Genomic DNA, 27,882 nt, shown 5'->3' on the forward strand with positions numbered 1-27,882 from the left:
TATAAAATGTAATTTTGAAACAACGTAAATTTATGTGTAATTATATCAAATATCTTAAAACAAATAATGCAATTATCCCTCAATAATATAATGTAGGACAAAATTTCACTTTTATTTCCGCCGAACAAGAAGCGTCACAATTTTCGTTTCATAATTTATAAAGTGAAGAAATAAGTCTCATGATATTAAAAAATGGGGCACTTTTAATCTCGAACGTCAATGGCAAAAAGCCGTATACATTGGTCAAACTCAATCTTGTTGGGAACAAAAAATTATATATTTTTTTTCTTTTAATTTTACGTAACCTACTTTGTTAACTCTATAAAATTTGGATACTAAACTTGTAAAATCACGTATCTTATTAGATTAAAAATAAAATGTTGACTATTATTAATAAGTGACTATTGCTTATTATTTGAAAAATTACAATTTTAGTCTGGTTGGTATTTTTAGTCATGTACGATTTATTTTTTTACATTTTGGTCCTGTAAGTACACGATTTTCATGATTTTGGTCCTATTCCGACTAAAATGGCTAGAAAAAGTCATGTGCAAGGCACATGACCATATTTCAAAAAAAAAAATTCCGGCCTTTTTGCTTATGAGGTTGTCCAACTATGCACTATTTTTATTTTCACTAAATGACATGGCATTTAAATGCCAACTTGATCAAGTCAACTAGTTATTCCCTCCAAAATATGCCATGTAGAATTAAATCGGAACCCTCTCCTCTTTTATTTAACGCCAAAGTGCAAACAAAAGCCTTAAAATTGCGTTTGCCATAGTTCCAGCTGAGGAGAACTACTTGGTGAAGGTTTCTGTTGATAATGTCAAGTGTAGCAGCCTCTACCGATTGCTATTATGGGACGAGAGCCATGCTTTGAACACCATGAACAAGTGAAAATTCTGGAAGAAGATTCATGTAAAATAGTTCTTTACATCATTTCATGTAAAATTTATGTTTGATGTTTTGTTATCTTTTCTTTTGGGTATTTTTAGAGAGGAAGGGGTATGTTGGCATGCCTTCAACCAAAACCATCTTCCAATATTTTGTTCTCCTCAACACTTGCTTCATCTTTCTCCAACAAATCGCTGCCAAAAAAAAAAAAGAAACAATAAATGATTTTTTTTTGGGTATTTTGGTCGTAGGAGAATTGGAGAAAGAAAGCACACTTATATGACAAAAATCACGAAAATTGCATGACTATTTCCGGCCATTTTGGTCATAATAAGACCAAAATCACGAAAATTGCATACTTATATGACCAAAATGCGAAAAAAGAATCGTATAGAACTAAAAATGCCAATCCCTTATACTTACAGGATGAATATTGCAATTTTCCCTTTAGTATTAGTTTCGAGTGGGACAGCCCATACTGTTGGCCCTCTCTACTTCTCAGCCTATGAGTTATCGCCACGTCACGTAATGACAGAAGGCCAAAACTTCCTCATTGACGTGGCTTCCGCTTTGCTTTCATCGGAGGTCCACCTAGCCTGCTGCTCATTTTCCACCAATTCTTGACGTCGCGGCTCCCTTAACAATTTTGTGAAAGAAGTCTGAGCCAACGACTTCCAGAAGCACCTGTACAAAACTGGTTCAAATTAAAGCAAATCGAATCTAGTTCCCCATTTCCTCCACCTCATCCAAAAAAGTGAGACGACCCCCTTTCCCCCTGCTTCCATAAAGTACGCCGGGGAAAAGGCTCTGAATTATAGGTTGGAGAAGATGGCGGAGATCGAACCGCTGCTGCAACGCTTTGGGGACGAGCACAAACCTCCTGAAAGTGAGGAGCAAGCAAATAGTAGCAACACTATTGCTAAAAGAAAAGCTGCTCGCGTCGCTTCGCTCGATGTTTTTCGAGGCCTTTGTGTTTTTGTAATGTTTCTTACCTTTCTTAGCGTAAAATTTGCTCTCAACATTGATCCTTGAAATTGGAGAAGCTGCATTTATTGAGCTGTTGATTTGTTTAACTTTATAGGATTTTATCGAATTTCTTTTTAGTGTTAAGACTATCTTTATGGATTGAAACGGATATGTAGTCCTGGGGAGTTGACTAGCTACATATAGCTTTACATTAAATTTCGCGGCTTCTCTCTCTCTCTCTCTCTGTCTGTCTTTTTCTTTGCTTTCTGTTCAGAAGTTTTCCCGTTTTCTTTTGTATTTCACTGACTGACTTCTATGCTGGAAGTAAAGAAGAGGAGTTCCAGATGTTAAGAGTAATTTTTAGGGAATTATACTATATGACCTGGTTGCTGACGAAGATGTTATCTTGTGGAGTTGTGTTATGAGAAAATCCAATTTTATAGCAATTGATGCCAGCGTTTGATTTGCTTGTTGTATTCTTAAGTTTGTCTTGCTAAAAAGGTAAAAGAATAAGACAAGTAGGAACCAAAATTGTAAGCGATTGAAAAGGTTTTGTCTCCCAGGGTGAATGTGCATGGTTGAAGATTAATATGTTTGATGATATTGAATTTCTGGTAATTTTGAGCATGTGAATCAAGGATTAGGTTCATAAAGTTCATGTTGATATTTTACGAATGTAAACTTGTAGTAAGCATAGCTCAATTTCTACATAAGTTAATTTCAGTTAAGATTTGATGAAGTGAGGATAAGTTGATCTCAGATTTTTTTTGCTTTTGCTCATTTCACTTTATTGAATCAAGCACCAGCTGAACCTGATGGTATGAAAAATCCTAAGAGATGTCCGCCTGTTCAGCTATCCAGTTAAACTCAAGCTAGAATTTCTGCGTGAAGCCATGTTTGATTATCTTAAACTTTTTTTCCACCCCCACCATTTTCTAGGAGAATTCTTAACTTTTAGGTTCTTAACTCCCATTAAGATGTTTATTAGAAATTATAGTCTGCAAATGTCAGCATATTTTCTAAGCCAGGAAGATAATTTTTGACAGCACTTCTTGATCTTTATGGTCAGGCATATAATTGAGGTTATTCAAAAATTTCTGTTTTGACTTTAATACTTTTTCCTCTCAGCTGATGATGCTTGTAGATTACGCTGGCTCGATTTTCCCAATTATTGCTCATGCCCCTTGGAATGGTATTCACTTGGCAGACTTCGTCATGCCGTTTTTTCTTTTTGTTGCTGGGGTTTCTGTGGCTATTGTATACAAGGTAACTGAAAATGTTATAATGGAATTTATCTAGTTTTGACACTTAGACCTTTATTTAGCTAGACAGGTACCAGATTATGATAAGAATGGTATTCTATTTTTACCTTAAAAGGTATAACTTCTAAGTTATTCTGATTTCACCTCTAACTGCTCCTTTGTGGGTTTATATGTGCAGAAAATTTCAGACAGAGTCGAGGCTACATGGAAGGCTCTCTTTAGAGCATTGGAACTATTCATCCTTGGTGTTTTTCTTCAGGGTATACAATGCAACTCCCGCTTTCTTTCTATCTGTTGCTTATGTTGTGCATTTGTCGTTGAATGAAAATGGTACAACAAGAGTGTAGAGAAACTGCACATATTTGAAAAAAATGGATAAGATTGTCAGTACTCCACAAGGAAACAGTTGACAAGTTTAACATTTGTCCATCAAGGTTAATACTAATATATTTTAGGGTCAATTATGAAGAAGTAGCTAAAAATAAACTCTAAATGACAACAGAAACAGGAAGATATCAGCAGTCATGACACGTGAAACAGTTATGATGATGTTACAATATCTGAAGTTTCATATATACCATTGCATAATGGTCTTGTTCATAATTGCAGCTGTCAAAATTTTGGAAGCAGCATTCTTTTTTAAATGTATTTCCAGTGAATCTGCTTGATATAGTGATTGATAGTTTTACTTCATTTCAGGTGGATATTTCCATGGTGTTACTTCTTTGACATATGGAGTGGACATTGAAAGGATGAGATTGCTTGGCATCTTACAGGTTTCATCATGTGTTGGTAGTAGTTAGAGCTTACAATTTACATCTAATTACCAACATCTAGTCAGTTTTCTCTTGGAACAAGAATTTGAAGATAATTCATTATAGAAGAAAATCCATGTGTTTTAATAGTACTTACAAATTTTATTTTGTCTTTGATGTAGAGGATAGCAATTGGATACATCGTAGCAGCATTGTGTGAAATATGGCTTCCATGTCAAAGGTGGAGAGGGGTTGGTTTCCTCAGAAATTATAATTGGCAATGGTGAGTCAGGACTGGCATGATAAAAGGTTGTACAAATTTGGTAGCTAACACCGTGTTTCATTACAGGCTAACAGCTTCTACTATCTAGAAGGAACTCATAGTTTCACTGAAGAGAATGTAATTCAAGAAGAATACATCTGATACATCATTATGCATGAGTACAGAGAGTTTATCCTTGATCGGGTTTTGGTGTTACAAGCAACAACAAATTTCCCACATATGGAAAAAATTAAGATAAACATTTTTGGATCTCCTGAAAATGTTTCATGCAATTTGGACCAAGTTATGTAATCTCTTTTGGATGAAGATGAAACAATCGTAATGGAAGTAGTCCCAGGAATTTCTATTAGATTAGGTAGTTTAATGAACTTACATATTTTTTTATTCTTATTTATAGGTTTGGTTTCATGAAGACCACTCAAATTTTTTCTGTGTAGGTGTGTTGCATTACTGCTAGCTGTCATATATTTAGGGTTCTCATATGGGTTGTATGTTCCGGACTGGCAATACGTGGTACAAGCCGATTCCTCCATGCTGACAGTAAATAACAGCCGTGTTTATATGGTAGGACACTCTCTCTCGCACGTGCGGGCGTGATTATTTTTCTGGATATTGGTTTTTCTATTAAGCATATGAGTTTTATTAAGAATAACTCTTTATGCTTAAAAATTATATTCTGTGAGGTAGAAGAAATAATTTGAGAATTTGCTGGAACTTTATATTTCACTTGGCATTTTTTCCCAAGTTAAAGTGGTCAGTGAATTTCAGTAGTAGGTCTATCTCAGGAGGAGAGTAGGCTAAAGCAAAATTGGTTTCTCTAGAGAATACATCTCTCTTGATAGCAGAAGGGTCAATTTTGGCACCGAGAGTATTTTTTATATGTTACACAGATAAGGAGACCAATAAAGAAGAAAAGTCAAAGAACAAGATAAAGTGTCGCTGCTATAAGACCGCATTATGAGATTATAAATATAGTCAAAAGCAAGGATGCAAAAAGGCGTGGATAAAATTTTCTCATGATTGGGGAATTGATTTTGTCCAACTCCAGGTGAAGTGCTCAGTACGAGGTGATCTCAGTCCTGCTTGTAATGCTGCTGGAATGGTAGACCGCTATATTCTTGGAGTTGATCATCTATATGCAAAACCTGTTTACAGGAATCTGAAGGTATCTTCCTACTTCCTTTGCAAGGTTATGTGCTGTAAATATCAGGTTTAAGGATCCTATTCATTGATTATTAAACGCTCAACTAAAAATGTAGGAATGCAATTTATCCAGCCACGGCCAAGTCCCACAAACTTCGCCATCATGGTGTCATGCTCCTTTTGATCCTGAAGGTGTTCTGAGGTAAGCAGCATGATATTTCTGTTCCTCTGGTCGCCATTTTCACCTGAGCTTCCCCGAACTAATTGGCACTACTTTTTTATTACTTCTACTCATACAAAATCCATTTATTTAAGATTTTAATTTTTAATTTCTTATGTAGACCCTCTGTGTTGCAGTTCACTCACAGCTGCTGTGACCTGCATTATCGGACTCCAGTACGGCCACATTCTAACACAATTGCAGGTTTGGTACAGGATTTCTTATTTATTCTCTTCTGCAACTCAGAAATGATTTTGTGTAAGATACTGTTAATCTTTGGCAAGATTTGGAAATGAAGGAAATGGATGACATTTCCTCAATTCCCATCACATAAAAATCCACAGACTCCAATACATAGACTTGGCTCGGGATAGAAGCATGGTCTTCCGTGACACTAATTATTGTTATGTAACTAACTCCAATCAGTTGTTTTTCAGCAACACAAAGAGCGGCTGTGGAACTGGTCCATTTTCTCATTTTCCCTAATGGGCCTTGGTTTATTTCTTGTTTTTTTAGGTATGTATATTTTCTTGATTTACCAGGTTCTAGCTATGGTTATAACATCAAAAATATATAGAGAACAGAAGGGAGAATAGGGTACTTAAATGATTGCCATCCTCTTTGTCATGTAGGGTCTTTGCTGATATTTGATCTGAATAACTTGAAGGCCACTATCATTTGACATATGTGGCTTTCTTGTGATCACGTTAAACATTTGACAATCTTGATGTTTCTGCTCTAGGGCGCTGTCATTGTTTCTGTAACCCTGTTCTTGTTCTTTGCCTTCAGGGATACCACTTAACAAATCTTTGTATACAATCAGTTATTTGATGGTTACCTCAGCATCTGCTGGAATCACCTTTTGCATACTGTACACGCTAGTAAGTCCAAAATGTCTGATCACTATTATACATGTAAATGGTTTCAAGACATTTGTTGCCCTGATGTAATGATGTTGTGGAGAAAACAAGACAATGTTTTGACTTTGACCAATAGGCTATTGTTCTCTATAATCATGCAACAAGACTAGCCTTTGTTTTCCTGTACACGTGACTCACAAAGAATTGTGTGAACTTGAAAACTCATGTAATGACACCCTGCCATAATTACACTGAAAAGGACATCATTAAAGGTTGAAACTGTATAAACTACAAAAGAGTTATGCTGGGCGAAAAATTAATACCCAATGATGTAGTTGATTTGCTTGGCAAATGCCTCTACTGCAGGTTGATGCTTATGGTTGGAGATGCTTGACTTGTGTGTGGGAGTGGATGGGGAAGCATTCACTTAGTATCTTTATTCTCATAACTTCAAACATAATCGTGATAATCGCTCAAGGATTTTACTTGAGAGCTCCTGAGAACAACATTGTAAGTGTTATATATTGGTAATTTCTCATCACAATGTCAATATGTTATGACGTGTAACCCTTGCAACAATTGAAATAGGTTCACTGGGTTATAAACCGTTTTGTTCATAAATAAGCGTGATGTCTCCAATCCAGCCCTGTATGGAAGCTAGAGGTTGTTTCTTCAAGTAAGTTCCATGGGACAACAGTAAGGTGATTTCATCAGACAACAATGACAATTGAATTTCATACAGCATAGTTGATCGTCTCTTTTGTCATTCATTTTGTATGTCACGAGTTGAATATTGAGTTTCAAGTTGTTCAAAATTATGAGCATTTTCTTTTGATTTCTCTTTTCAGGGAACTCGTATTATAACTTTTTCTCTCCGATCCGTTATCAGCTAACAGGATCGAGGTGCTTTGTTGTATGCTGGTGACCAAGGCCCTAATTTTATACTGATGGGAAAGCGCGAATTGGAACTGTTGTACTAATAGCTAGTGCAGGTGCTTTCTCGGTATTCAACCAGGCAATGCTGATACAATGTTGAACTTTAGTACAGGTGATTACTGATTACTGTAACTTTAAAATTGCAGTACTGATCTGAATCTCTCTTACAATATGTAAAATCCTTAGATGGGTAGACACTCAACTGGTGTACCTCGTACTGAGTAAAGATGGCGATCTCAAGAATAAGTGGTAGTTACTCAGTTCAAAACAATGTAACTAATCTGAATAAAAAAGTTGTGTGTGTGTGTGTGTGTGTGTGTCTCAAGTAATTAGTATTTCACCGCAGCTGATGAAGAAATGAAAATGGTCCAAAATGGGTGTTTGGCGGAATAGATGGGTTGGAGTGCGGTGATGATTGTTTCTGGGCCCATTAGCTGTTGCGTGTTCGGGCATTTAACAATCATTAGCCCAATATATCTTTAAATCTTGAACCCTAATTCAACATTTGTAAAGCAGCTAATTTGAGTACCGAAATGGAAGTTGAGCCTCTTAAGGATGGTGATCAAGAATTAAAATCGAAGTGGGGGCTCTTAATGATGATGATGATTAAGAAATTAAAAATAGTAGCATAATTAGCTCCAACCCCTCATACTAAGCACAAATAGCTTCCACTCTGTATTGCACCAGAAAGGTGGCAAAAAGATATTAGGATGTTTGTTTTTATCTTAACTAGAATGACGACATTTCTCCGACAGAAAGAATTCTGAGACTCTCATCATAACAGACCTCCACAGTCAATCTCTAATAATTGGGCTTCAGAAATATATATATATTTTAATCTGTACACTGGTGTCCTTTGAGTTTTAAGGGGATAAAAGTTGCTGAAATACATATGAATGTAATTTAGATCTTCTATTATAATTTTGTATTTCATCTAATATATAAATAAACAAACATCAAGTATATAAATATTTTTATAGTATACAAGTAAAATAAATATGATACACATTACATATATATAAATTAGTGTGTGGCAGCCAGCTAGCCATGTTTCTCCTTTTCCATGATGCGAAACAAAATGTAGATACAAAGTGTTGGTATTGTATGAATTAGGCAAGGAACTGAAATCGCATTCCCCGGCCTTACCTTTGTGGAACCAACACACCAGAAAGCCATGCCCTATTCTTGTGAAAAGGCATTTCAGTGACAAGTCAAATATATATATATATAGATAACTGGAATATTCTTCTCATAATTATTAGGAAACATTTATTATATATATCCGAAAAGAATTACCCCTTATCCTCAATTATTATGTACCCGTCACAGCTACCCCTTAAACGCAATCATCAAAATTCAAAATCTTATTTTAACTTAAAAATATTAATCAGTCACTTGGTTAAATTTAAAAGTGGATGCAGCATAGCATGCCTGCCCAGCAATTATGTTATGGAATCTTGCATGTCCAGATCATGTGGTGAGAATTGACATAGAATAGAATGCCTTCATTGAGATATATATGAAATGACAACCAAACTGTATCAATGGGTTAATGGAACTTCAGTCGCTAGCATTAATGTTTGTTGTTAATTAATAATTCTACCATGTCAGCAACATGTAAATTTTGCTGGATTTTGATATTTCCAAATCCTCTTTTCACATTAACTATCCCCTATTGCATAATTAATTTAATTTATGCTTCTTATTATTAAAAATTATATTTGTATACGTCGCACAAATTTGATGTCACGAGTCAAAAGATTTACGGAGCAAGAATCAATATTTTGTCAATCAAAGGAAGTTGAGTCAAATTTCATTATTTGGATAGTAGCTAGGACTTAAAACTACATCCACAATGCTTAACGACACGAATTATATTCGATAAAAATATAATGTCCAACAAATTAATACACCAATCAATCAACGACGAATTAAGATCCTTCCTTACTCTAATTTTTGATTCAAACGTAATAAAAATAAAAAAAAGGAAAAGGGTAATTGAGAGGAGAATTGAATTGAATGGGCGTAAATGGTGAATGAAAAAGAAGTGAAAATTGTTCAAGACGTTGAGGGGTCGCTTTCAAGCAAGAAAAAGATGTGGATGTGGGGTGGGGGCATTTAACGTGCGCCTGAGTGGTATTAATAGGGATAGAAGATAGGTAGCAAACGGCAACAAATATGACCGTTAGCGCTCATTGAAAATCCAAAAAGAAAAAAGAGGCATTCGTCTCTTCTCTTAACGCTTCCTCCACTCTCTTTCTTTAGAGTTTACTCCTCCCCAGGAAAAAATGAACCCTATAATAACAATGATGACGAGATTAAGATATAAAAGAGAACAACAGGTGGGTCCTACTCAAATTTCTTTCTTCATCAATGACAGCTGTTTCTCACATGATGATGCTTTTCATTATTCCAGAAAAAAATGAAATAATTGTGGAAATTAATAATAATAATGGGGCAGAAGAGGATTAGGAAAGAGGGTGGGTGTGCAGTTACCAGTCTAGTTAATCTTACACAGAGAGACACATACATGGTTCAGAGAATGTTTATGTAATTAATGTTTGTGATGAGAATGTGGATCATCACTAATCAATCACTATTATCAATTATGCTTTTATAATAAGCAAAATTCGGTGTTTCATTTCCATCCCTCACATTAAAATTATTATTAAGGAGAAAGAAAGCTAACCACTCCAAGTTTCTCAAAAGAGGGAAAATGAGAGAGAGTCGTTGGGACTGGGAGCGTGCTGTACAGCACACAACACAAACAGATAGATGATTACCCCTCACATGGTCTCGCTGTCTCTTTAGCCCCACCTCTCTAGCCCTCTATCACTTGTTTGGGCGTTTAATTTTTGAATTCTCCAATTCCAATAATTAGCTTCAACACCATCAAATTTATATTTTTAAATATTATAAAAGAGTAAGTAGAGTAGTATGTATTTATTATCTTTTAATTAATTACTATGCAACCAACCAACATTTCAAATTATGACTTCATTTCAAATTCTCTCCACCTCCCAATTATATATAAAAAATAATAATATACAATACTTTGTATTCCAGAAATACCCTTACCTTATCCAGAAATCCTCCACTCTCTCTCTCTCACCCTTAAAAACCCCACTCCCCAACCTTCTCAACACCCACCCCATTCACATTCACCTCAGAAACAAATTTCAATTTTCTGTCATACACAGACCAACCAAGCCATGACCAAGGAAGTGACCGAAGAGGGTGTGCAGCACCGTAAGGACTACGTGGACCCGCCGCCGGCGCCCCTGTTTGACGCCGGTGAGCTGAAGCTTTGGTCCTTCTACAGAGCCCTTATCGCTGAGTTCATCGCCACCCTCCTCTTCCTATACGTCACCGTCGCCACCGTTATCGGCCACAAGAAGCTCAACGCCGCCGACCAATGCGACGGCGTTGGCCTCCTCGGCATTGCATGGGCATTCGGCGGCATGATTTTTATCCTCGTTTACTGCACCGCCGGCATCTCAGGTACCTATAAACACAAAGATTTAGCTAAATTTTCACTGAATTTCACTTATCCTTCTTCTTCATTTAAATTTTTTCTACTGTTTTTGCCTTACAGGTGGACACATCAACCCGGCGGTGACATTCGGGTTGTTTTTGGCGAGGAAGGTTTCGCTGATTAGGGCTGTAGCATACATGGTAGCACAGTCTCTGGGTGCTATCTGTGGCGTTGGGTTGGTGAAAGCCTTCATGAAGAGCTACTACAATTCACTCGGCGGAGGCGCTAATTCTGTAGCCCCAGGGTACAACAAGGGCACTGCGCTGGGTGCTGAGATCATTGGTACCTTTGTGCTTGTTTACACTGTATTCTCCGCCACAGACCCCAAGAGAAGCGCACGGGACTCTCACGTCCCTGTAAGTACAAATTTAAGCTTAGATTTTCACTCATGCATGCACTTAAATCATCTTTAATGTAATGTATTTGAAGTTAATTTTGAGGGTTTGTGTTGTGTAGGTGTTGGCTCCACTTCCCATTGGATTTGCAGTTTTCATGGTTCATCTGGCGACCATCCCAATCACCGGAACCGGCATCAACCCTGCTAGGAGCTTTGGAGCTGCTGTCATCTACAACAACGAAAATGTTTGGGATGACCATGTAAGTGAACTTTTGTCCTTGAGAGAGCATGCAGTTGGATTCTAGCTAGTTCGCATAGTGTACTAGATAAACGAGGATCTGAGTTTCAACTTGTCTGTTTTGCAGTGGATTTTCTGGGTCGGACCATTCGTGGGAGCATTGGCAGCGGCGGTGTACCATCAGTATATCTTGAGGGCTGCAGCCATTAAGGCTTTGGGATCATTCAGGAGCAACCCCACCAACTAAGACGTCTCATCAACTCAACTCCTGCAGCAGCAAGGACTCAGAAATTGAATTCATCTGTCATTATTATTGTTAATCTTTGTAATTTGACTTAATTATTTTGTGTGTAATGAGATCAGGAGAATGTCAATTATGAACCCTTTCTTTCTTTAATTTACTGGGTTGTTTTTTTTTTTTCATATAGCTCTTTTGTTCAATGTTTTTGTAATTGTTGTTAGCTTTTTTGGCTGTGTATTTATTTTGGCGGAAGGAGTGGTGTGGTGGTGTTTCCTTTAATTTATATGGATTGGGGGGAAAATCATCCGCCTCTCTCTCAAACAATTTCACTCTTGGCTTATTTCTAGTGCCTTCTTTTGTCTATTCATCTATTAAGATGCCCTCCCAAAAGATTTGGTGTGAGATTAACGTATAGATCCTCTCTTACACATTATACATTTGGTTAATGATTTCATCTAATAAATAAATAAATTCGTTGGTCCCAAAAGATTTGGTGTGAGATTAACGTATAGATCCTCTCTTACACATTATACATTTGGTTAATGATTTCATCTAATAAATAAATAAATTCGTTGGTAAGTTTATGAATATGCTATTATAAAAAAAAATTAAATTAAATCATATTTATTTTACTTAATTTATTATAAATTTATGACAGGGTCCGACAAAAATTAGGTAGGTGTCATGTTATCCTATGGTCGCGTTACCCTCGCGACTTCAAGAAGCTACTTTCGAAAATAGTTGGAATTGAACCAAAAACTCCCAATATAATGGTGATGACGTAGTGTAGTCAGTAGTGTGCATCTTTAAAAATCTAAGCCACTCTTCTGCTATCATCATCATCATATTGTTGATAAAACACGATTTCGGATAAGGCTTGTGTATAAATTTCAGAGAAGGAAACAGGAGGGTTGGTGTCTCTGCAATTACAACCCCGGATAGAGCCGTAAGTTGAACATTAGAGTAGAGTTTTGATCGTAAAAGGTCGTAGGTAGTAATACCGTAATTATGGATAATCAGGAAACTGGGCAGTCAAATCAATAATTGGGGTTACAATTACATACACAGACAGACATGATGACAAAATCTTTTCATGGTTGAAAGTTGAAACACAGACCCTAGTAGTCTTTTCCACTTTATCTTGGTCCTCGCAAAATCCACTAACAGAGAGACACCCGTCGCTTAAATAGAAAAAGAATCCCCTACTCTACACTAGGTGCGCATATATGATTATGGTTATAAATAGAAAAAAAAAGTGTAGGCGAATGGTAGTAGGCATCCAACTTTGTATTTCCCCGAGCTAGTAGAATCTGGAAAGGTCTGAAATTTTTAGGTGAAGAGTGACACATGCTTATCCATCTTTTCGACTTCAAAACTGGCAATGCGATTTACCGTGAAGAAAGGAAAAGCAAGAAATAGAGGGGCGGAAAAGTAATTACGTACTGCCAAGAAAGGGAGGAGGGGTGCGATTCTGATGAGGTTGCCACTCTGGAATTGCTTGTTAATTGTTTGTCATGTGACGTGGGTGGTGCGGCTGGTTGTGCTCACATGAAAGGACATTTGCTCACGAGGGTTGTGGTTTCTAGTGAAGTGGGTGGGGTACCTCCAACTCCAATTCTTTCATCTCCAGCCAAGATGAAGAGTTACAATAATTCCAAACATAAATATGGTTGCATCTTGTAATAGGCTACCTTCATTCTTTTTTCCGGGACTAAGCCTTTCTTCTATTTGTATGTTTATTCTTTTGTTTGGGAAGACTAATTTTTTAAATTTCTTTGCATCTTTTATTTTGTTTCACATGCACACATCATACGTGTAAAAGTTTTCCTTAAATAAGATTGACAACATCATGTTTGTACATGTGACACACACACATATATATAAAATGAAATAGAAGATATAAAATGAATTGAAATAGAAAATTCAATTCAAAGTTGAAGGTGACCACTTGCGTAATTCTGTTGTATTTGTTCCGTACACATTGAATTTGTCATTGGCAAGGATCGGGCCGGATGCATTAATATCACAAGGATGAAGTTTAGAGTGATCAGATATCAGAACGAATTGGTGACTAGTCCAACCTCACCAAACACAATTTCCATTCCCTCCCCATTCCTTAAACCCCCTGATTTACAACTAGGTGACGTATCTAGTACTAAAAAATTATCTTCATCCAAGAATTTTCTTGTCCCAGAGCAGTGTATTGCCAATGCAACCAGATGCTTCTATCAGGGACCAATCTGTTATTCTGAGGACACACTGGACAAACAGAAATGGCATATGTAAACAATAACTTTACACTTGTGCGTCAAAATTTCTAAATCATATTTTACATCTTCCTCCTAGTCCAGTAAACACCAATGGAAGAAACAGGGACAACGCAAAGCAAATGTAAAAGGATAAGTTGCCTTCTAGGATACAAGTGCAGTTCGGAGGTGCAGCAATTCAGTACTACCTTAGTCTGGCAAAGCAGTTCCTCTCTCAAGGTTGTTCTTGATCTCCAGAGTGTATTTCCCAAAGGCCCGCTCAATCTTTTTGTTGAAATGCTCATTCCGGTCATTGATTGAATCGATATCCTTTTCTTCGCGGTACTTTCTCCTCCTACTGAAGGACCTTGACTTCTCCTCTCTGTCCTTGAGCTCTTTCACCATTTTGTCAATCTTCTCCTCTGAGATATTTGGCGCCTGTTCAATTACAATAACATGAGAATATTTCCAATTAAAAGCCGCAAAGTGAAATAGGATTCGCCTCACTATGTGCTACTACTAACTTTTCCATATTGAAGACTTGAAGCCTCTCGATAGAATTCTGGATCCGCTTCTTTCATTCGGTTGTACTCGTCATGGTCTACTTCAACATTCTTCGTCCTTTTCTTGTATGCATTATACAAAGTTTTTTGATTGAAAACTGCAAAAAGATGAGGTTAACTGTCTGTAGAATTGATGCATTGAAGGTAACAGAATAAACTTGCAAAACAGAAATTAGCTTAAAATTCTCAGTGACCAGAGACAAAACAAATATTTACATAATTCCTAAGGCTATATTTTCATCCATGACATCCAAAAAAAGAAAATAAATAAATAAATAGGAGAAACAAGAGGGTAATGGTACGTATGAAGCACAACATAACTACAAGAGGCTGACTGAGAGATAAATAATAACATTTGGTTGACATTGATCTTCATAGGATTAACACACTTTGTTAGAGAAGCAAACAAGTAACAAATGGACATTTATTCATTGAATCAAACTCACAATTACTACAAAAGTGAATAAAAAATAAGGTTCTCGATATAAAATTCAGGACCACAGTAAAAGCTTCCAACATATGGGAAACATGGTTTTCCCAAACTAAGCTGTACTATTGTTGATGGCTGTTCATGTGTATAAAGCATGGGCATCTGTTCAAATTTTAAATGATATTTGTGCACCCAGCAGAAGGTGAGGCTTGCAAGTACTTCATACAATTGCAAAAATGACAACGCAAAACCACCAAATAGTTAAAGAATACTTTAATGTATTAATTCATTCACATATAACATTGTTTCATAAATATATGATTTTAGAATTTAAGCATGACCATGAAAGACAGCTAACATAAGCATGAAATGACCAACAGAAATAAGATATTAAAAACAACAGAAGATTGCCACCTACCATCCCAACCAGCAGGAGCAGGCTCCTTCTCCCATTTCTTATACTTCGACTCTGCCATCTCCTGTGTATCAAGCATATATGCTTTGCTCATATCTAAGCCATTGGCCTCAAGAAGTTTTCCAATTTTCTTCTTCCTCTCCTCAAGCCATTTTTGCTTGGAAATTCCTCTAGATTCGACTGGAGCTTCCATTTTTTTCTTCTCTGCAACCATGGCAGTCTGATTGGCTTTTCTTGCCGCATTCTGCATGAATAAGGAAAATTGATACATTATAAAGAGCAACAAATCTGTTCATGTCCCCGTGCATGAAGAAGAAAACTGTTTATCTGCATTGTGTTTTAAACGCTGATCCACCTTACCATCTTCATCCTCAACTCAAACAATTTCTTCTGCCTCCCTGTAAGATTAGCAAGAGTCTGTGCCCCACCATCATCACCATCCACGCCAGCCTCCTCATCAGAATGCTCTTTAGAGCCATCACTTCCATCATTCTCGTCTTCTTGCTGATTGGGAGCGGTAACTATATTTGGCTGTACATTACTCTCATTGCCTTGCAATCCTATCACATTAAATGGAAAACGACTACTCACCTTCCCATATACAAACTGACCAACACAAAAACCTTATCTTAATTATGCACATATCATATATAAATGAATATCAGCACCAAGCATGGGGATCTAAACCCGAAAACTGAAAAAGAAAAAAAGTTCCCCAGCAACAACTTCAAAAAACACTAGAAACACAGGCATAAAAAAGAATACAAACCTGTATCGCTCTTATTTGTTTTCTTCTTTGCTTCAGCAATAATCTTGAAGCAGTAGTCACTACATTCATGATACGGATTCGATGCGTTTCTGCAATCTGGATGCACTCTCCCTTCTTCAGCCATACGTTTTTTTTCCCTGATCTCCGTTAAAACTTGAAGTAGAATAGTTCCTGCAACATAGAGAAGTATATAAAATTAAGTAATGAAGGATACAAATTATGCAAACCTAAGCCTAACTTAGGTAGAAGACGAATAAAACAGAAACAACGAACGAAAAGAAAAAGCGCCTGCGTAGAACAATTACAACTCGATTAGACTTCAGAAAAAGTAATAACTCTGCAGCGGGCGATCGAAATTGAGAGCGCGAGGCTTTAGGGCTTCCACAAATTCGAGCAGATTTTAAGAAATAATTGGGGATTTCTCCCGGAGCAACGAATTGTAGACAGCTTTTAAAGTTGAGGGAGGAAATCTTGGGCCGTAAAAGAGGTATGGGCCAACTATGATAGAACCTAAAGGCCCATCTGATTGGCCCATCGAGTCCCATCATATGGGTCTCAAAGACTACTATATAACAATCTACTTGGGCCACTACTAACTCGTATTAGATTATGGGAGATTCTAATTTAGATTGAGTTTGACCGAGCGTGAATTAATTATATTATAAATGTAATATACATTGCGATGTGATTGTTAATGATTAATTACATAATACATTTATCAATCTTGCTCTGTAATAGTTTAGTTTGTCCAAATTCGAATTGGATAAAAAAAAAAAAATCGTTTTGCTTCCCTAATTTAAAAGAATAGAAGAAAAAAGACAGAGAAATTTGAGTTGCATTTGTCTTTCATCTTTTCACCTACTAACATTAGTATACAGAGAATAAAGGAGACACATCTTTCAGCTTACTTCTGATTTCTTCTTGGATCGAAATGTCAAGAACAAGTAACAAAATATTTTTCTCCCAGTCCCAGATATGGAATGATGATTCATGCAATGACAACATTAAGGATTTGGCATCAGTTAAGCATCACTATCAACTCAAATTTCTCAACATCTTTCACAATTTCTACTCTTCTTTTGTTTTTTTCTTCTATCTGATGCCCCCATCGATTCTTGTTGAGCCATGAGAGGTAGAGAATCAGGCCCATTTCAAAACAAGAAAGGTAGAACATATATACCATTACTTGCTACTGTTTTTGTCTGAAACAACGGACTCTTAATTGGTCTCTTAACTGACGTACACAACTGCTCTTTTTTCTTGTTTGTACTTGAAAACTTCAATTATCATACACTACCAGTTTCTGTATTTTTCAGGAAACATGCTTGCCAAAAGTTTCTCCAGAGGCTTAGGCCCCCTAGTGGGAGATAAGTGCTGGGATAAGATTGTGCTTTGGAAGTTGTATGATGATCATAGGTAATGTACAGCCTCTACCAATCCACTTCGTTTCACAACGAGAAAGTTAACTAAGACTTTGTTTCCTGGATCGGTTTGTAGGTCTCTTGGGTTGATCAATAGCATTTGTGCTGGAACTACATATTGAAAAGCACGGAGAACGAATGCTTTTTCCTGCTTCTTTTGCTGTTTCTTGCACCACTTTTGAGTCAGAGCATACTCCTTCTATAAAACTGGATTCGGCATAAGCCCTTCTGCCTCAACATCCATGAAAATAGTAAGAGTCAGCATTTTAATGCAGGTGATCATGATTGTATTTCTATTTTCTCAGAATTCATGCAGAGGTTTTATTGTCGAACCACTCCAGATGGTTACACTTCTCATGCAACTCACATTCAAATGCATCAGAAGTAAGCCTCAAATCCTTCTGAATCCTCCGTGGAGTAAACGTTTGTGTATTAATCCACCCTCTTAGAGTCAAGATGAAGTGTTGATGTCTCGATTGATTTCGTAGGAATTACTTGGTACCAGGGTTTTGGTCGCACTGCCTCTTGTATTAGTCCAATTATTTGCAACTAAAAGAGTATGTAATGCATAAAATCTATGTATTGCTTGGAAAACAGAAAACACTAGTACTAGACATTAGTTGGGTTACAAAATTTCCTGGTTCCTGATGATGATCAAGTCATAAACTTTATCAAAACCCAGTGGGGAAGTTTTGTAAAAAAGAATGCAAGTTTAGGTAATTCAGGTTATACAGACTCAAGTTTCAGTTTCTCGTCACGTGGGATCCAAGAAATTCCATCACTCTTTTCTATCTGATGCAAATCTTCAGAAGGATCTCAGCAGCTTCCAGCAAATTTACAAGAGACCCTTTGTCTGCGACTTTGTGACACATCCATGAACCATCCAACAATCAGCCCCTTGAAATTCTCGTATGCAAGTTTTCTGGGCTAGTCTATGGCTCGACACCAAAAACTCATTCTCAATGCTGAGCTTAAATATGGTCAGTAGTGCAGAGACATATTCTTGCGGGAACTAAGAAAATTTTCCTTGCTATGATGCGCACAGCATTTGAGAAGAGTGCCATCAGTTTTCAAATACATCACTCAGCACAAGGAAAGGGAACGAACATCCATCATTTGGAAATATTCTTACACGCACTTAGTGTTTCCGACTGATGTAACATGAAGATACATGAGCATTCGGTTGATGGAGAAATTTTCTGTTTTTTGTATAATATGTTGAACAAAACAAAAGCTGCAATGAATGAAATATCTGAATAATACAACAAAATTTCATCCATCTACCCTCAAGAAAAAGGAAGAGATGAATGGTGAAGGAAAATATCAACTGCCCAACTTAAAAGGCAGGGGAAAAAATGCCAAATAAACAAATGAAAAAAAAAATATAAAAAAAAAAAGAAAAAGAAAGAAAGAGAGCAGAAGTCCTGCCCGAACCTGAGTTCAGAATTCTCAACCACCAGCCGTTTTCCTTTCGTCAGTTCATAAAATTTACAGTTGACTAAGTAAAATCTATGTAATGTTAATCCGGACTTCTGAAGGTAAAGTATCCAGCATGAGAATGTACCGTCCAATGTCCCAATTAGAGCACAAATTCCCTGGAATACAGCATTCATGATCCAATCCAAGGCTCAACTTCTTCGAAGCTTCGAGTGTCTTTATATCGGGAGTACGCAAAATTTCTACCAACTCAATGACATAAAAATGTGTGTTCCTCAGATAGTTTATGATGCACTTACGGTCCTTAAGATCACTGCTATGACTGTATCAGATGCGTAAATTCCTGGCAATCAGCACGAACTTCATTTAGAGCAGAGAAAAGTCGTGGTACAACTTTAGCAAGCATAAGTTTGAAACCAACTGAGTTTGAGTTGGCATTATTATCAGTGCTAATAGAGGCATCCTTTGTGAGCGAGCCAATCAGGTGTCCTTTCATATAAGCATCACAAGCCTTGAGAATAAAATAACCACGCCTCCGGAAGTGCTCGTTGACAAGTTCTTTAAAGTCCTGAAACCAATTGGGTCATTACAATACAAGGAAATTAGTCCATGCATAATATAAGTTGCAGCATTTCACTCCAAGAAAACTGCATTTAAGATATCTTCCAAGTGACAGGACTATAAACATTTTATGCTAGAGAAATATGAGAAAAATATGGAAAATAATTGAAGCAATAAATGTCATATGCTGAAATATGAAACCGTGTTAGTCTCCTATTACAGTTTTAATAAACTTTCACAAGACACTTCTTTTGATGCCAAAGTAACTATTCTCAACATACTGAAGTGGTTAGCATTCAGCCAACCAGGTATGGTAAGAGAAAAATATGAATGTCTCAAGCCTATTGTCACACCGTAACAAATGCCCAGTAACCCCCAACGCAAAAGAAAAGAAAAGATTCGAAACAACAGGCATTCAACAAAAACTAAGATGATAAATGAACAAAGATAACTCAAATTTGGAACAAGTATCACTTAAGTGTTGACCACATAGGAAGAATAGCAAATTTTTTACTTAATCACCTTTGGAGGTTTTCGCATCAGATACATCATCGTCTTACAGTTCAATAAAAATGTATTCTCATTGTAGGACAATGAATTTTTCTCCCCTTCCGCCGTCCCAACTTGTTTATCATACCCAGCTTCATTAAAATACGGCTTGGAATTTAGTACAAGCCCCTGAAGTGAAACGAGTACTTGAAGAATGCTTGAGCTTGAAGGATCCCACACCTCGTTTCCTCTACCTGTCCATGTATTCAAAAGACTGAGACATACTTTTCCTTCCTCATATAAATTTGGATTTATTCGCCACCCTCCAGAATGATAGTATACTGACTGCAAATAAGAGATGTTTTCTTTCAATATTTCATTGCATCACAATGAAAGATAATTCTAAGAATTTTTGTGCATATGAGACACAAAAGATTAAAGATACAAATGAAACTAGCTCTCAAGCTTTTGAAGAACAATAGCCCAAACAACCCCACAGAGAGAGAGAAGAAAGAAAAAGAAACCGAGATTTCTTACAGGTGGAACATCCGGATATTCAGGCGGAAGGAGAAAATCAAAGAAGAAAAGGCCATCCTGGTAAGGTGTCCCATAAGCTCCAACTATGACAGCCCTCAAAAGATCCATTCTATCTTCATAGACACGTACGTATATCCCCTCTGTTCAAGAGTCTTTTATCTTATTATCACATCTTTTGATAGTATGATCACAAGAATTAAAATATCAGAGAATTAGGGTCCTAGCAAGAGTATACCAGGCAGGTTATTTTGAAGAATGTCCCAATCTCGTTGAACTTTCTTGAGCCACTTCCTGGGAGCATTATTCTGTAATTTGGTAAAGTACTCAGTTACTCATGCATGCCCCATAAAACAACGGAACATGATTTATTAGTGACTAATGGACAAACATAAGAGATATCAAAGAGGAGCATAGAAATAACTCAGATGCATAACTGTTTTTCCTGATACCAGAGGAGTCCTAGAAACTAATGAAAAGAACTGACCTGCCCGAGTGCGCTAAGAAAGTAATGGTCAGTAGGATCTCGGACAATATCAAAGCCTTTAAATGTTGAAATAAACTCATCACAAGGAGGAGCACCATCTGATTCTGGTGGTCTTAAGTTACACACAGTTTCAACACCTTCTAACAAATCAACAGCCTCAGTAACATCATGTTCCTCTCCTTCAGAATTAGTTGGCAGCTCCGAAAGTTGATACTCAACATCATTAGGTTTCTGGGAGCTGGATTCACCGAGAGAATCTTTACTAAAAACCAATTCATTGGATTGATGAACATCTTCACTTTTAGTATCTAAATCCAATGAATCAGACTGCTTTTTTCTATTTGAAAATATACCAAAGGCCAGTCTGGTCATAAAACCAAGAGCAGCAAGGGGTATTGAAAGAGCTCCATTGTTTCCAGAATTTTCTGCCGCAATGTCACTATCTTCAATCTCATCCATAATGTGACTAGCATCAATTGTCCCGTGGTCCTAGATTCAAATATGCATATCCACTGTATCAAAGAAATAGAGAGCAACTCTATAGAGATATAAAATAATAAAGTGCTAAAAAACAATATGCTTCAAGATTAAGCATGTGTTTAATGGTCTTTGAGATATATGATATGACAGTTTTGATACTAAAAAACCGATACTACACAAAATATAGAGAAGTTAGTACTGAGTATGATAAGCAAGTTTCACTATGAAAGAAATTCTGGTTACATGGATTCTCATTAGTACTCTATTATGAACCATCATGCCGCAATTTCTACTACATATGGATGAACTTTAGTTTTAAGAAATAAACAATATAGCATTTGCCTAATACAAATTCAGGACAAGAGATTCTGAATAAGTGCTACATTTTCAGCCTTTTCCACATCATTTACATTCGCAATGAGGTCCTACCAGACACATTTTTCTTAAGTTATTTTGATAAGCTTTTCTCCTAAGTTTCTAGGGATAATATGCATCAAAACCAAGCTATTCAAGCAGCACAAAAGCAGCTTCACTGAAGCTCTATCAAGGTTTGTCATATACTAAACAGAAAGGGTACAATAATGTTTCTCGTCATGAAAATGTGAGGATAACTTTAATAAATCTATTCCTTCTTGTTGATGGTAATCCAGTAACTAAGATCTTTTCACATACACCACAAAGCATCCAGCAGAACCTCTAAACAAAAGTTTGAGTAGACATGATGAAGTAAAAGACGAAAGACAAACTAAATTGACCCATCTCATCAATTACACTGCTCTAACCGTTTACCTCCTGTACATTATTAACAGTCTCTATGGTGTCATCCTCAACAGTTTCCCAGCTAGCCGCATCATCACTAGGATAACTTCCAGCTGCAATGGATTCTTCATCATCACGACCAACAACATATATTGCTTGAGGACCAACCTGGTTTAACAACAGAGATTTTTAACTGAAATGTAATTACAGAAAGGAAAAGCAACAATTATTGGAAATTCTTATACAGAAGTGAAGTTATTACAAAGAGTAAAAAAAACAGAATAACCTAGTTTCATAGTCAGTTCTCACTTGCAAAATCGTTACTTGGGGTGGAAGGATGCAAATAGATAAATGTTTGGAACCTAAAAATCAGACATATCATGAAGCTCCAAATCTGTGCTACTGGACAATTGTATCTAAACCTATATTGATAATAATAATTCGATGAAGAGAAGAACTCACATGTACATACTCTCCAGCTTTCAAATAAAATGAGAAGGAATATATAATAAAATGATGGGGAAAGCAGAGTTATGGTAAAAAGATCACTGCCCTAATTCAAATGTAAAAAAGAAATAATAATTCACGACGCCTGCAGAAGAATTACCGTGGATACTATCCCATCAGCCCATGTGACTTCTATGTCACCATCTTTCAGTCCAGTGATATTTCCAACCCAAGAAAGATCTGAAAATTCGATAGACATGTCACGTGCAGATGTATTTTCTATGCTCTTACTTTGATGATGCTTTCCTATGTCAGGTTTGGACTCATCTGGACTCATAAGTGGTGTATCTTCAATTGAGTGCACAAAAGAATTCATTTTGGTTGGTAATGAAACAGGGGACAGCCGAACAACTACATCTCCATAACAATAATCATAGTCCGGATGCCCCTCTAGCTCATATGCACTAACCACTTCCTCTTTATCAAATTCTCTAGGGTCCTCTGCCCTTGCAACAGGCTTCAACCACCGGACACATGCTGTCCGATCTTTTGCATTAACACTTTTTACAACACCAACACGTCTGATCTCTACGCCATCATTACTGTCATCAGCAGCCTTCTCCACTACATACTGTTCAGCGACAAACTCATGATCCCCAGGACTATCAATGGGAATCAAAGATGTCGAATCTAGATCTCGTCCTATCGTTCCGTCCTGCCATGCAACATCAACTTTTGTCTTTGTATTGATAATTAAAAGGGCTCTTTCAAAGTTTTCTACTTTCTTTCGGGCTTTCTTGTCCTTTCTGACTACAACTTTACGGATCTTCTTACGGTGTAGAGGCCAGCTCTCATGTGCGGTTCCCTTTGAATCTGACACTGAACTGCCGCCTAAACTAGCTGCAGGATCGTTCTTAATAGAAGAAGCCTCTGAATCATTTCCGGTCAATCTGTTATACCCAGTTGATTCCTCAGTAGTAGTCACTTCAGCATCAGACTCATCACCTGTTTCAGTAGATTCAGGTTCGTCCTTAACACAATCATGAGATTCTGATTTGGGTACTCCCTTGTCTAAGGGCATGGGTGTCGACCCCAATGATGGCAGGAGGCACCAATCACCTAATTGCCAATTTGTATGAGTGAAACAAGACAACAATTTTAAATTTTTAGGAGTCTGCTCTTCTGCTGGAGTAGTAGCTGAGTCAGGTCCATACCCAGCAGAAGCAATCCAGTAAATGAACAATGATCCTACTGTGACTTTGATCACTGTACCTTCGAGTCGGTTAGCTTTCCACAATCCAGATAACCACCTGGAATTCTTGAAAACTGATGAAGAGCTTGCCTTCACACGTTGGCCTGGATAATATGGAAAATGTCCATCTTCAAGGATGTTCTTTCCAACTGGTTTGAGACGCAATGGATCAGCTTTCATGACTTTGCAGACAGAACCATCATCAAACAGAACAGTAACATTATCGAAAACATCTTCAATTCTACCTAACCATGGCCCAAGCACAACATGATCGCCGACAGTGAAATCTCTAATGCGCTTCAAGTCTCTAGATGGTTTATCCTTCACAATAGACCCATCATGTGTTAATAGATCGACTGTAATATTGACATCAACCACAATACCAATTTGACCCGTTGGATCAGAGGCAGCAGTAACATAATCCCCATGTAAATATCCTCTATCAACAACTGTTACATCATCAATACTTTCTGTAGTTTCTGACTCATCCATCCAAAGCACTCTAACTTGGTCAGCGGTAAGTGAAGTGTGCTTGGAGCCATTGCCATCAGTATTTTCAGCAGCATTCCTATCAGAATCGCCTTTGTTTTCCACATCACCTTCGTCATTGCAACCAGTCTCATTATCTTTTTCACCCTCATCCTCATCTTCATCATCGGTTATGCTGCTTTCAGAATCTGAATCACCGGCAACTTCAGACACAATCCCAGTCTTATTGTTAGTTTTGCTTCTCACAACATCTTGTCTGTAAATATATGACACATTCTGTAAGTTCCTGAGAATCTCGCCGAGTTTATTTTCATCTCTCGATATTGGATCTATAGTTGGCCCATGTGATGATGAATCACCTTGTTTTGAGGTGGCATTCTCACTAGTAGTTGTAGGTTCATCAACATCAGAAGCATCAGCACCTTGCCCAGATTCCATCTGCTAAGCACATAGGAGACATTTAGAAAATCATGAGAGAGATGGCTATTACCGCATTTAACAAATTTTGATTATCCTATAGTTAATGAGCTATATTATACGGTATCTTAGTCCACCACACTGTCCAACCCTTTCTTCGGTTCTCATGTTCTTGAGATACGTAGTAAACTATTTGGTGGAAAGTTCCATTAACTTTATCTAATCTGCCAGTTTCTCTCTATCTGTTTCCAATCTAGGAGATCCTACTATGTTTAACGAATGCCCATATGGAACCCAAATGCAGACAAATGTTCAACATCACAACCCTGATATCCATGTAGATCCATATAATACTTAATAAATGATCAACATTATAATATCAAGTGGTTTGACAACATACTGGCAGTAGCAGGGAAACTGAGAGTTGGATCGGGCTGAATTTAAAGAAATTTTACACAAGTCCTATTTCATTGCCAAATAGAATAAACATAAAAAATCTTCTTCAACGAGTTAAACTTTCAAAAAGAAGAGCCTAGTGCATATAAATGAACTTATATCTGTCAAACAACTCTTTCAAATATAACATTCCTACTCGCCCCATGTAAAAGTAAGATCAGCTTGTCGTGGCAAAATATGTTATCTGGTTCTCCTATAATAGTGATGTTTTGCTGCTAAACTAAGCAACAATAATCATGCCATGAGTACAAGTGCATCACAGAATAACCTTCTTCCAACCATAATTACGCCTATCTATAGCACTGTATTCATGAATAACTACGGAACCCAGAATGATCTCCAGCTCCATGGAACTTCTTGTTGAGACTCAGCCGACCAAGAACTAAGAATATCAAAAGAACTCAAGTATAGCAGCACATTGAAAGAAAGCTTTCAAAAACTGCACCGCATGATTTTTAGTTCACTTCACCCAATTACATAGTCATCCTATCGAATCCCAACACCTATATTAATCGAGGCTCCCCCACAACATCTCATAATTGCTTCAAGATTACTCTATTATAACAATGAAGCACACCATATCAGCTGGTCAAATTTTAAAAAGGAAAAATTCACAGACTACGAAAAGTAACAAAACAATAGAATTAAAACCCAAGAACAGCTCCAAACCCATCATTCGTTGAAACTCGACGTAGCTAAAGAACGAGCTAACAAATAAAAATGTGCCAAAACAAGATCATATCAATTGTTATGCAAGACAATTCATGGACAAGCCGATAAAGAGAAATGATTTACAATACTTTTAAGACGAACAAATGAATAACAACATATCGATTGGAGAAATGCTATTCCTTACCTACGAGCGAAATCAGAAGGCGGAAAACAGATAGAAAAGCGAGAGCTGATTGAAATTTATGAATCAAAGGGCTCTCTGCCTTTATTCTATTGATGATGATGATCGTGAAATCAAATGTTTTAAAAAGGAAAAAAAAAAATAAAACAAAATAAGGTGACGGCCTGAAGTATTATTTATACAGCAGGTATGTGTAATTATGTATGTATAAATATGTGTATTATTTATACAGCAGGTATGTGTAATTATGTGTGTATAAATATGTGTATATACATGTGATGTCCCAGAGAATAGATTATAAGCTGTGGGCTTGTAGTTGTAGCGGAGAGGTCAAGGGCACTTTTGTCATTGCGTGCCGTATAAGTGTTTTCGATGTCAACACGCCTTCTTCTTTTGTTCTTATTTTTTTTAACTTTCCAAAAAGCGTAAATAACGATTTACACCAATTGATGTGAACTCTCATCCATATTTCATATGGATTTTTAAATTGTGGCTCATTGTTTTTACATTTTAGAGTTCAAACGCTCTGTCTTTATTTGTTTGTTATTATAATACTCTTTCTTATATCCCAAATCTATGTGTTTAAATATATATTTTTGGGATTAATTTTTTTAAATATATTAATAATAATATAGAAACTGCGACTCGAATTAAAAAATAATTTTTTTTTAAAAAAATTGCCAAGTCCTGATTTTGGTGTCGTGATTTGCAATCACGATTTGAGGAATTTTTTTATTTTTTTAATTTATTTAATTAATTTTTAACAACATATTAAAGTCAAAAAAATATAATATTAAAATTATATTAATTTAAAAAATTACAATTAAGTATACAAATGTATTAGTTTATATTTTTTTGTACGATTGTAAAAAATGCAATGAAGTATACAATTATTCTTGACAACCCAGTACCGGCACATTTGATTGTGTAGAAGAATTTCTTTGTTGGGCTTGTTGTCTTGTACGCGTTTGCGCTCAATCCATCTCATTGTGAATACGTGATGTTTGATTTCGACTAGGTTGTGAAGAGATGCGAATAGTAGTGTCGTGTACCAACTCAAATCCCGATACATCCCAGTAATCTTGGAATACACAGGCTCAAATGACTTAAATATGTATTCTTGTAAGCCATTATATTATAATAACCATTCACTATTGATGCAACATTAATTATGTATGCAGCGCATACTTTTTGAGTGTGACTGCAAGGAATACCAAATTGAGTCCACTTGCCGCAAAAACATTCTCGGTTCGCAATTTTGACAACATGGGTATTGAGTCCATGTCCACTGTGACGTCTTGTAACAACCGAGGCGGACTGTTGGAACTGATGGTATTTGGTGACGGTATACTCAATAGAATTTTGTTGCCGGCATGTAAATATTTTATATGCAAAATCCGTCCACAGTTGGTTATTGACTAACATTACAGTACATTTTGCCAACCTCTCACGAAAATAATGGACAGCTCGTTGAAGCGTCATCTCAACAATTGCTGTCAACGGCGGCGAACCCCTTTTAATACTATATTTATGCATTCTAATATATTTGTCATCAAAATATCGCATCGTCATCCACCATCATGAGATGCTGTCCATTTTTCCTTATTAATCTAATCTAAATACCCAAACGCGGCTAGTTTCTGGCTCTTTATCTCTTCCATAATTCGATTGAATTTTCTGATATGATATTCAGAGCCAGCTCTC

The 27,882-nt window shown here is 36.7% G+C and overlaps 4 protein-coding genes across 12 annotated transcripts; 2 read left to right on the plus strand and 2 right to left on the minus strand.

Annotated features, from left to right (window-relative positions):
• The first annotated feature begins 1,443 nt into the window (after window positions 1-1,443).
• LOC105169921 (uncharacterized) lies at window positions 1,444-7,593 on the plus strand. Of its 4 annotated transcripts, none has more exons than XM_088883357.1 (14): window positions 1,445-1,875; window positions 2,992-3,129; window positions 3,304-3,385; window positions 3,825-3,901; window positions 4,063-4,163; window positions 4,601-4,727; window positions 5,212-5,328; window positions 5,423-5,508; window positions 5,648-5,730; window positions 5,953-6,042; window positions 6,316-6,407; window positions 6,753-6,896; window positions 6,975-7,087; window positions 7,235-7,593. In XM_088883357.1, exons 1-13 carry the CDS (start codon window positions 1,726-1,728, stop codon window positions 7,008-7,010), a joined length of 1,323 nt encoding a protein of 440 aa, XP_088739483.1. In that variant the 5' UTR covers window positions 1,445-1,725; the 3' UTR covers window positions 7,011-7,087; window positions 7,235-7,593. The 4 variants fall into 4 exon arrangements, with proteins under 4 accessions (XP_088739485.1, XP_088739483.1, XP_088739482.1 ...); XM_088883356.1 differs by having other exon boundaries at window positions 1,446-1,875; window positions 6,975-7,062; XM_088883358.1 differs by having other exon boundaries at window positions 1,455-1,875; window positions 5,664-5,730; window positions 5,964-6,042; window positions 6,975-7,062.
• A 2,857-nt stretch (window positions 7,594-10,450) lies between these two features.
• On the plus strand, window positions 10,451-12,013 carry LOC148787384 (putative aquaporin PIP2-8). Its single transcript, XM_088883360.1, has 4 exons — window positions 10,451-10,823; window positions 10,918-11,213; window positions 11,314-11,454; window positions 11,560-12,013. The coding sequence occupies exons 1-4, from the start codon at window positions 10,535-10,537 to the stop codon at window positions 11,677-11,679; spliced, it is 846 nt and encodes a 281-aa protein (XP_088739486.1). The 5' UTR covers window positions 10,451-10,534; the 3' UTR covers window positions 11,680-12,013.
• Window positions 12,014-13,933: 1,920 nt separating this feature from the next.
• On the minus strand, window positions 13,934-16,546 carry LOC105169798 (GCIP-interacting family protein). Of its 3 annotated transcripts, none has more exons than XM_011090315.3 (6): window positions 16,402-16,546; window positions 16,097-16,267; window positions 15,688-15,887; window positions 15,331-15,571; window positions 14,444-14,580; window positions 13,934-14,357 (listed from the first exon to the last, which is right to left on the minus strand). In XM_011090315.3, exons 2-6 carry the CDS (start codon window positions 16,218-16,220, stop codon window positions 14,130-14,132), a joined length of 930 nt encoding a protein of 309 aa, XP_011088617.1. In that variant the 5' UTR covers window positions 16,221-16,267; window positions 16,402-16,546; the 3' UTR covers window positions 13,934-14,129. The 3 variants fall into 3 exon arrangements, with proteins under 3 accessions (XP_011088617.1, XP_011088619.1, XP_011088618.1); XM_011090317.3 differs by having other exon boundaries at window positions 16,433-16,531; XM_011090316.3 differs by having other exon boundaries at window positions 16,370-16,525.
• A 2,154-nt stretch (window positions 16,547-18,700) lies between these two features.
• On the minus strand, window positions 18,701-26,358 carry UBC23 (ubiquitin-conjugating enzyme 23). 4 transcript variants are annotated; one of them, XM_011090319.3, is made up of 8 exons: window positions 26,182-26,357; window positions 22,872-24,893; window positions 22,295-22,432; window positions 21,026-21,514; window positions 20,777-20,846; window positions 20,542-20,681; window positions 20,038-20,349; window positions 18,701-19,522 (listed from the first exon to the last, which is right to left on the minus strand). In XM_011090319.3, exons 2-8 carry the CDS (start codon window positions 24,888-24,890, stop codon window positions 19,271-19,273), a joined length of 3,420 nt encoding a protein of 1,139 aa, XP_011088621.2. In that variant the 5' UTR covers window positions 24,891-24,893; window positions 26,182-26,357; the 3' UTR covers window positions 18,701-19,270. The 4 variants fall into 4 exon arrangements, with proteins under 4 accessions (XP_011088621.2, XP_011088620.2, XP_088739480.1 ...); XM_011090318.3 differs by having other exon boundaries at window positions 22,872-24,890; window positions 26,182-26,356; XM_088883354.1 differs by lacking the exon at window positions 26,182-26,357 and having other exon boundaries at window positions 22,872-24,708; window positions 24,812-24,890.
• Between the last annotated feature and the right edge of the window lie 1,524 nt (window positions 26,359-27,882).

The sequence above is a fragment of the Sesamum indicum genome, linkage group LG8 (assembly GCF_026168435.1).
Source record: "Sesamum indicum cultivar Baizhima isolate 11 linkage group LG8, ASM2616843v1, whole genome shotgun sequence".
In the NCBI taxonomy this organism is placed as follows: domain Eukaryota; kingdom Viridiplantae; phylum Streptophyta; class Magnoliopsida; order Lamiales; family Pedaliaceae; genus Sesamum; species Sesamum indicum.

Excerpts from the sequence above, each read along its gene's own strand:
- LOC105169921 (XM_088883357.1), top strand. The coding sequence starts at position 1,726 with ATGGCGGAGATCGAACCGCTGCTGCAACGCTTTGGGGACGAGCACAAA. Across the intron at positions 3,902-4,062 it reads GATTGCTTGGCATCTTACAG|AGGATAGCAATTGGATACAT; the intron begins GTTTCATCATGT and ends TCTTTGATGTAG. Across the intron at positions 4,728-5,211 it reads ATAACAGCCGTGTTTATATG|GTGAAGTGCTCAGTACGAGG; the intron begins GTAGGACACTCT and ends GTCCAACTCCAG.
- LOC105169798 (XM_011090315.3), bottom strand. The coding sequence starts at position 16,220 with ATGGCTGAAGAAGGGAGAGTGCATCCAGATTGCAGAAACGCATCGAAT. Across the intron at positions 15,888-16,096 it reads AACAAATAAGAGCGATACAG|GATTGCAAGGCAATGAGAGT; the intron begins GTTTGTATTCTT and ends TTAATGTGATAG. Across the intron at positions 14,581-15,330 it reads TGCTCCTGCTGGTTGGGATG|TTTTCAATCAAAAAACTTTG; the intron begins GTAGGTGGCAAT and ends ATCTTTTTGCAG.
- LOC148787384 (XM_088883360.1), top strand. The coding sequence starts at position 10,535 with ATGACCAAGGAAGTGACCGAAGAGGGTGTGCAGCACCGTAAGGACTAC. Across the intron at positions 10,824-10,917 it reads CTGCACCGCCGGCATCTCAG|GTGGACACATCAACCCGGCG; the intron begins GTACCTATAAAC and ends TTTGCCTTACAG. Across the intron at positions 11,214-11,313 it reads CACGGGACTCTCACGTCCCT|GTGTTGGCTCCACTTCCCAT; the intron begins GTAAGTACAAAT and ends TGTGTTGTGTAG.
- UBC23 (XM_011090319.3), bottom strand. The coding sequence starts at position 24,890 with ATGGAATCTGGGCAAGGTGCTGATGCTTCTGATGTTGATGAACCTACA. Across the intron at positions 20,847-21,025 it reads TTCTTAGCGCACTCGGGCAG|AATAATGCTCCCAGGAAGTG; the intron begins GTCAGTTCTTTT and ends ACCAAATTACAG. Across the intron at positions 19,523-20,037 it reads TGATGCGAAAACCTCCAAAG|GACTTTAAAGAACTTGTCAA; the intron begins GTGATTAAGTAA and ends AATTGGTTTCAG.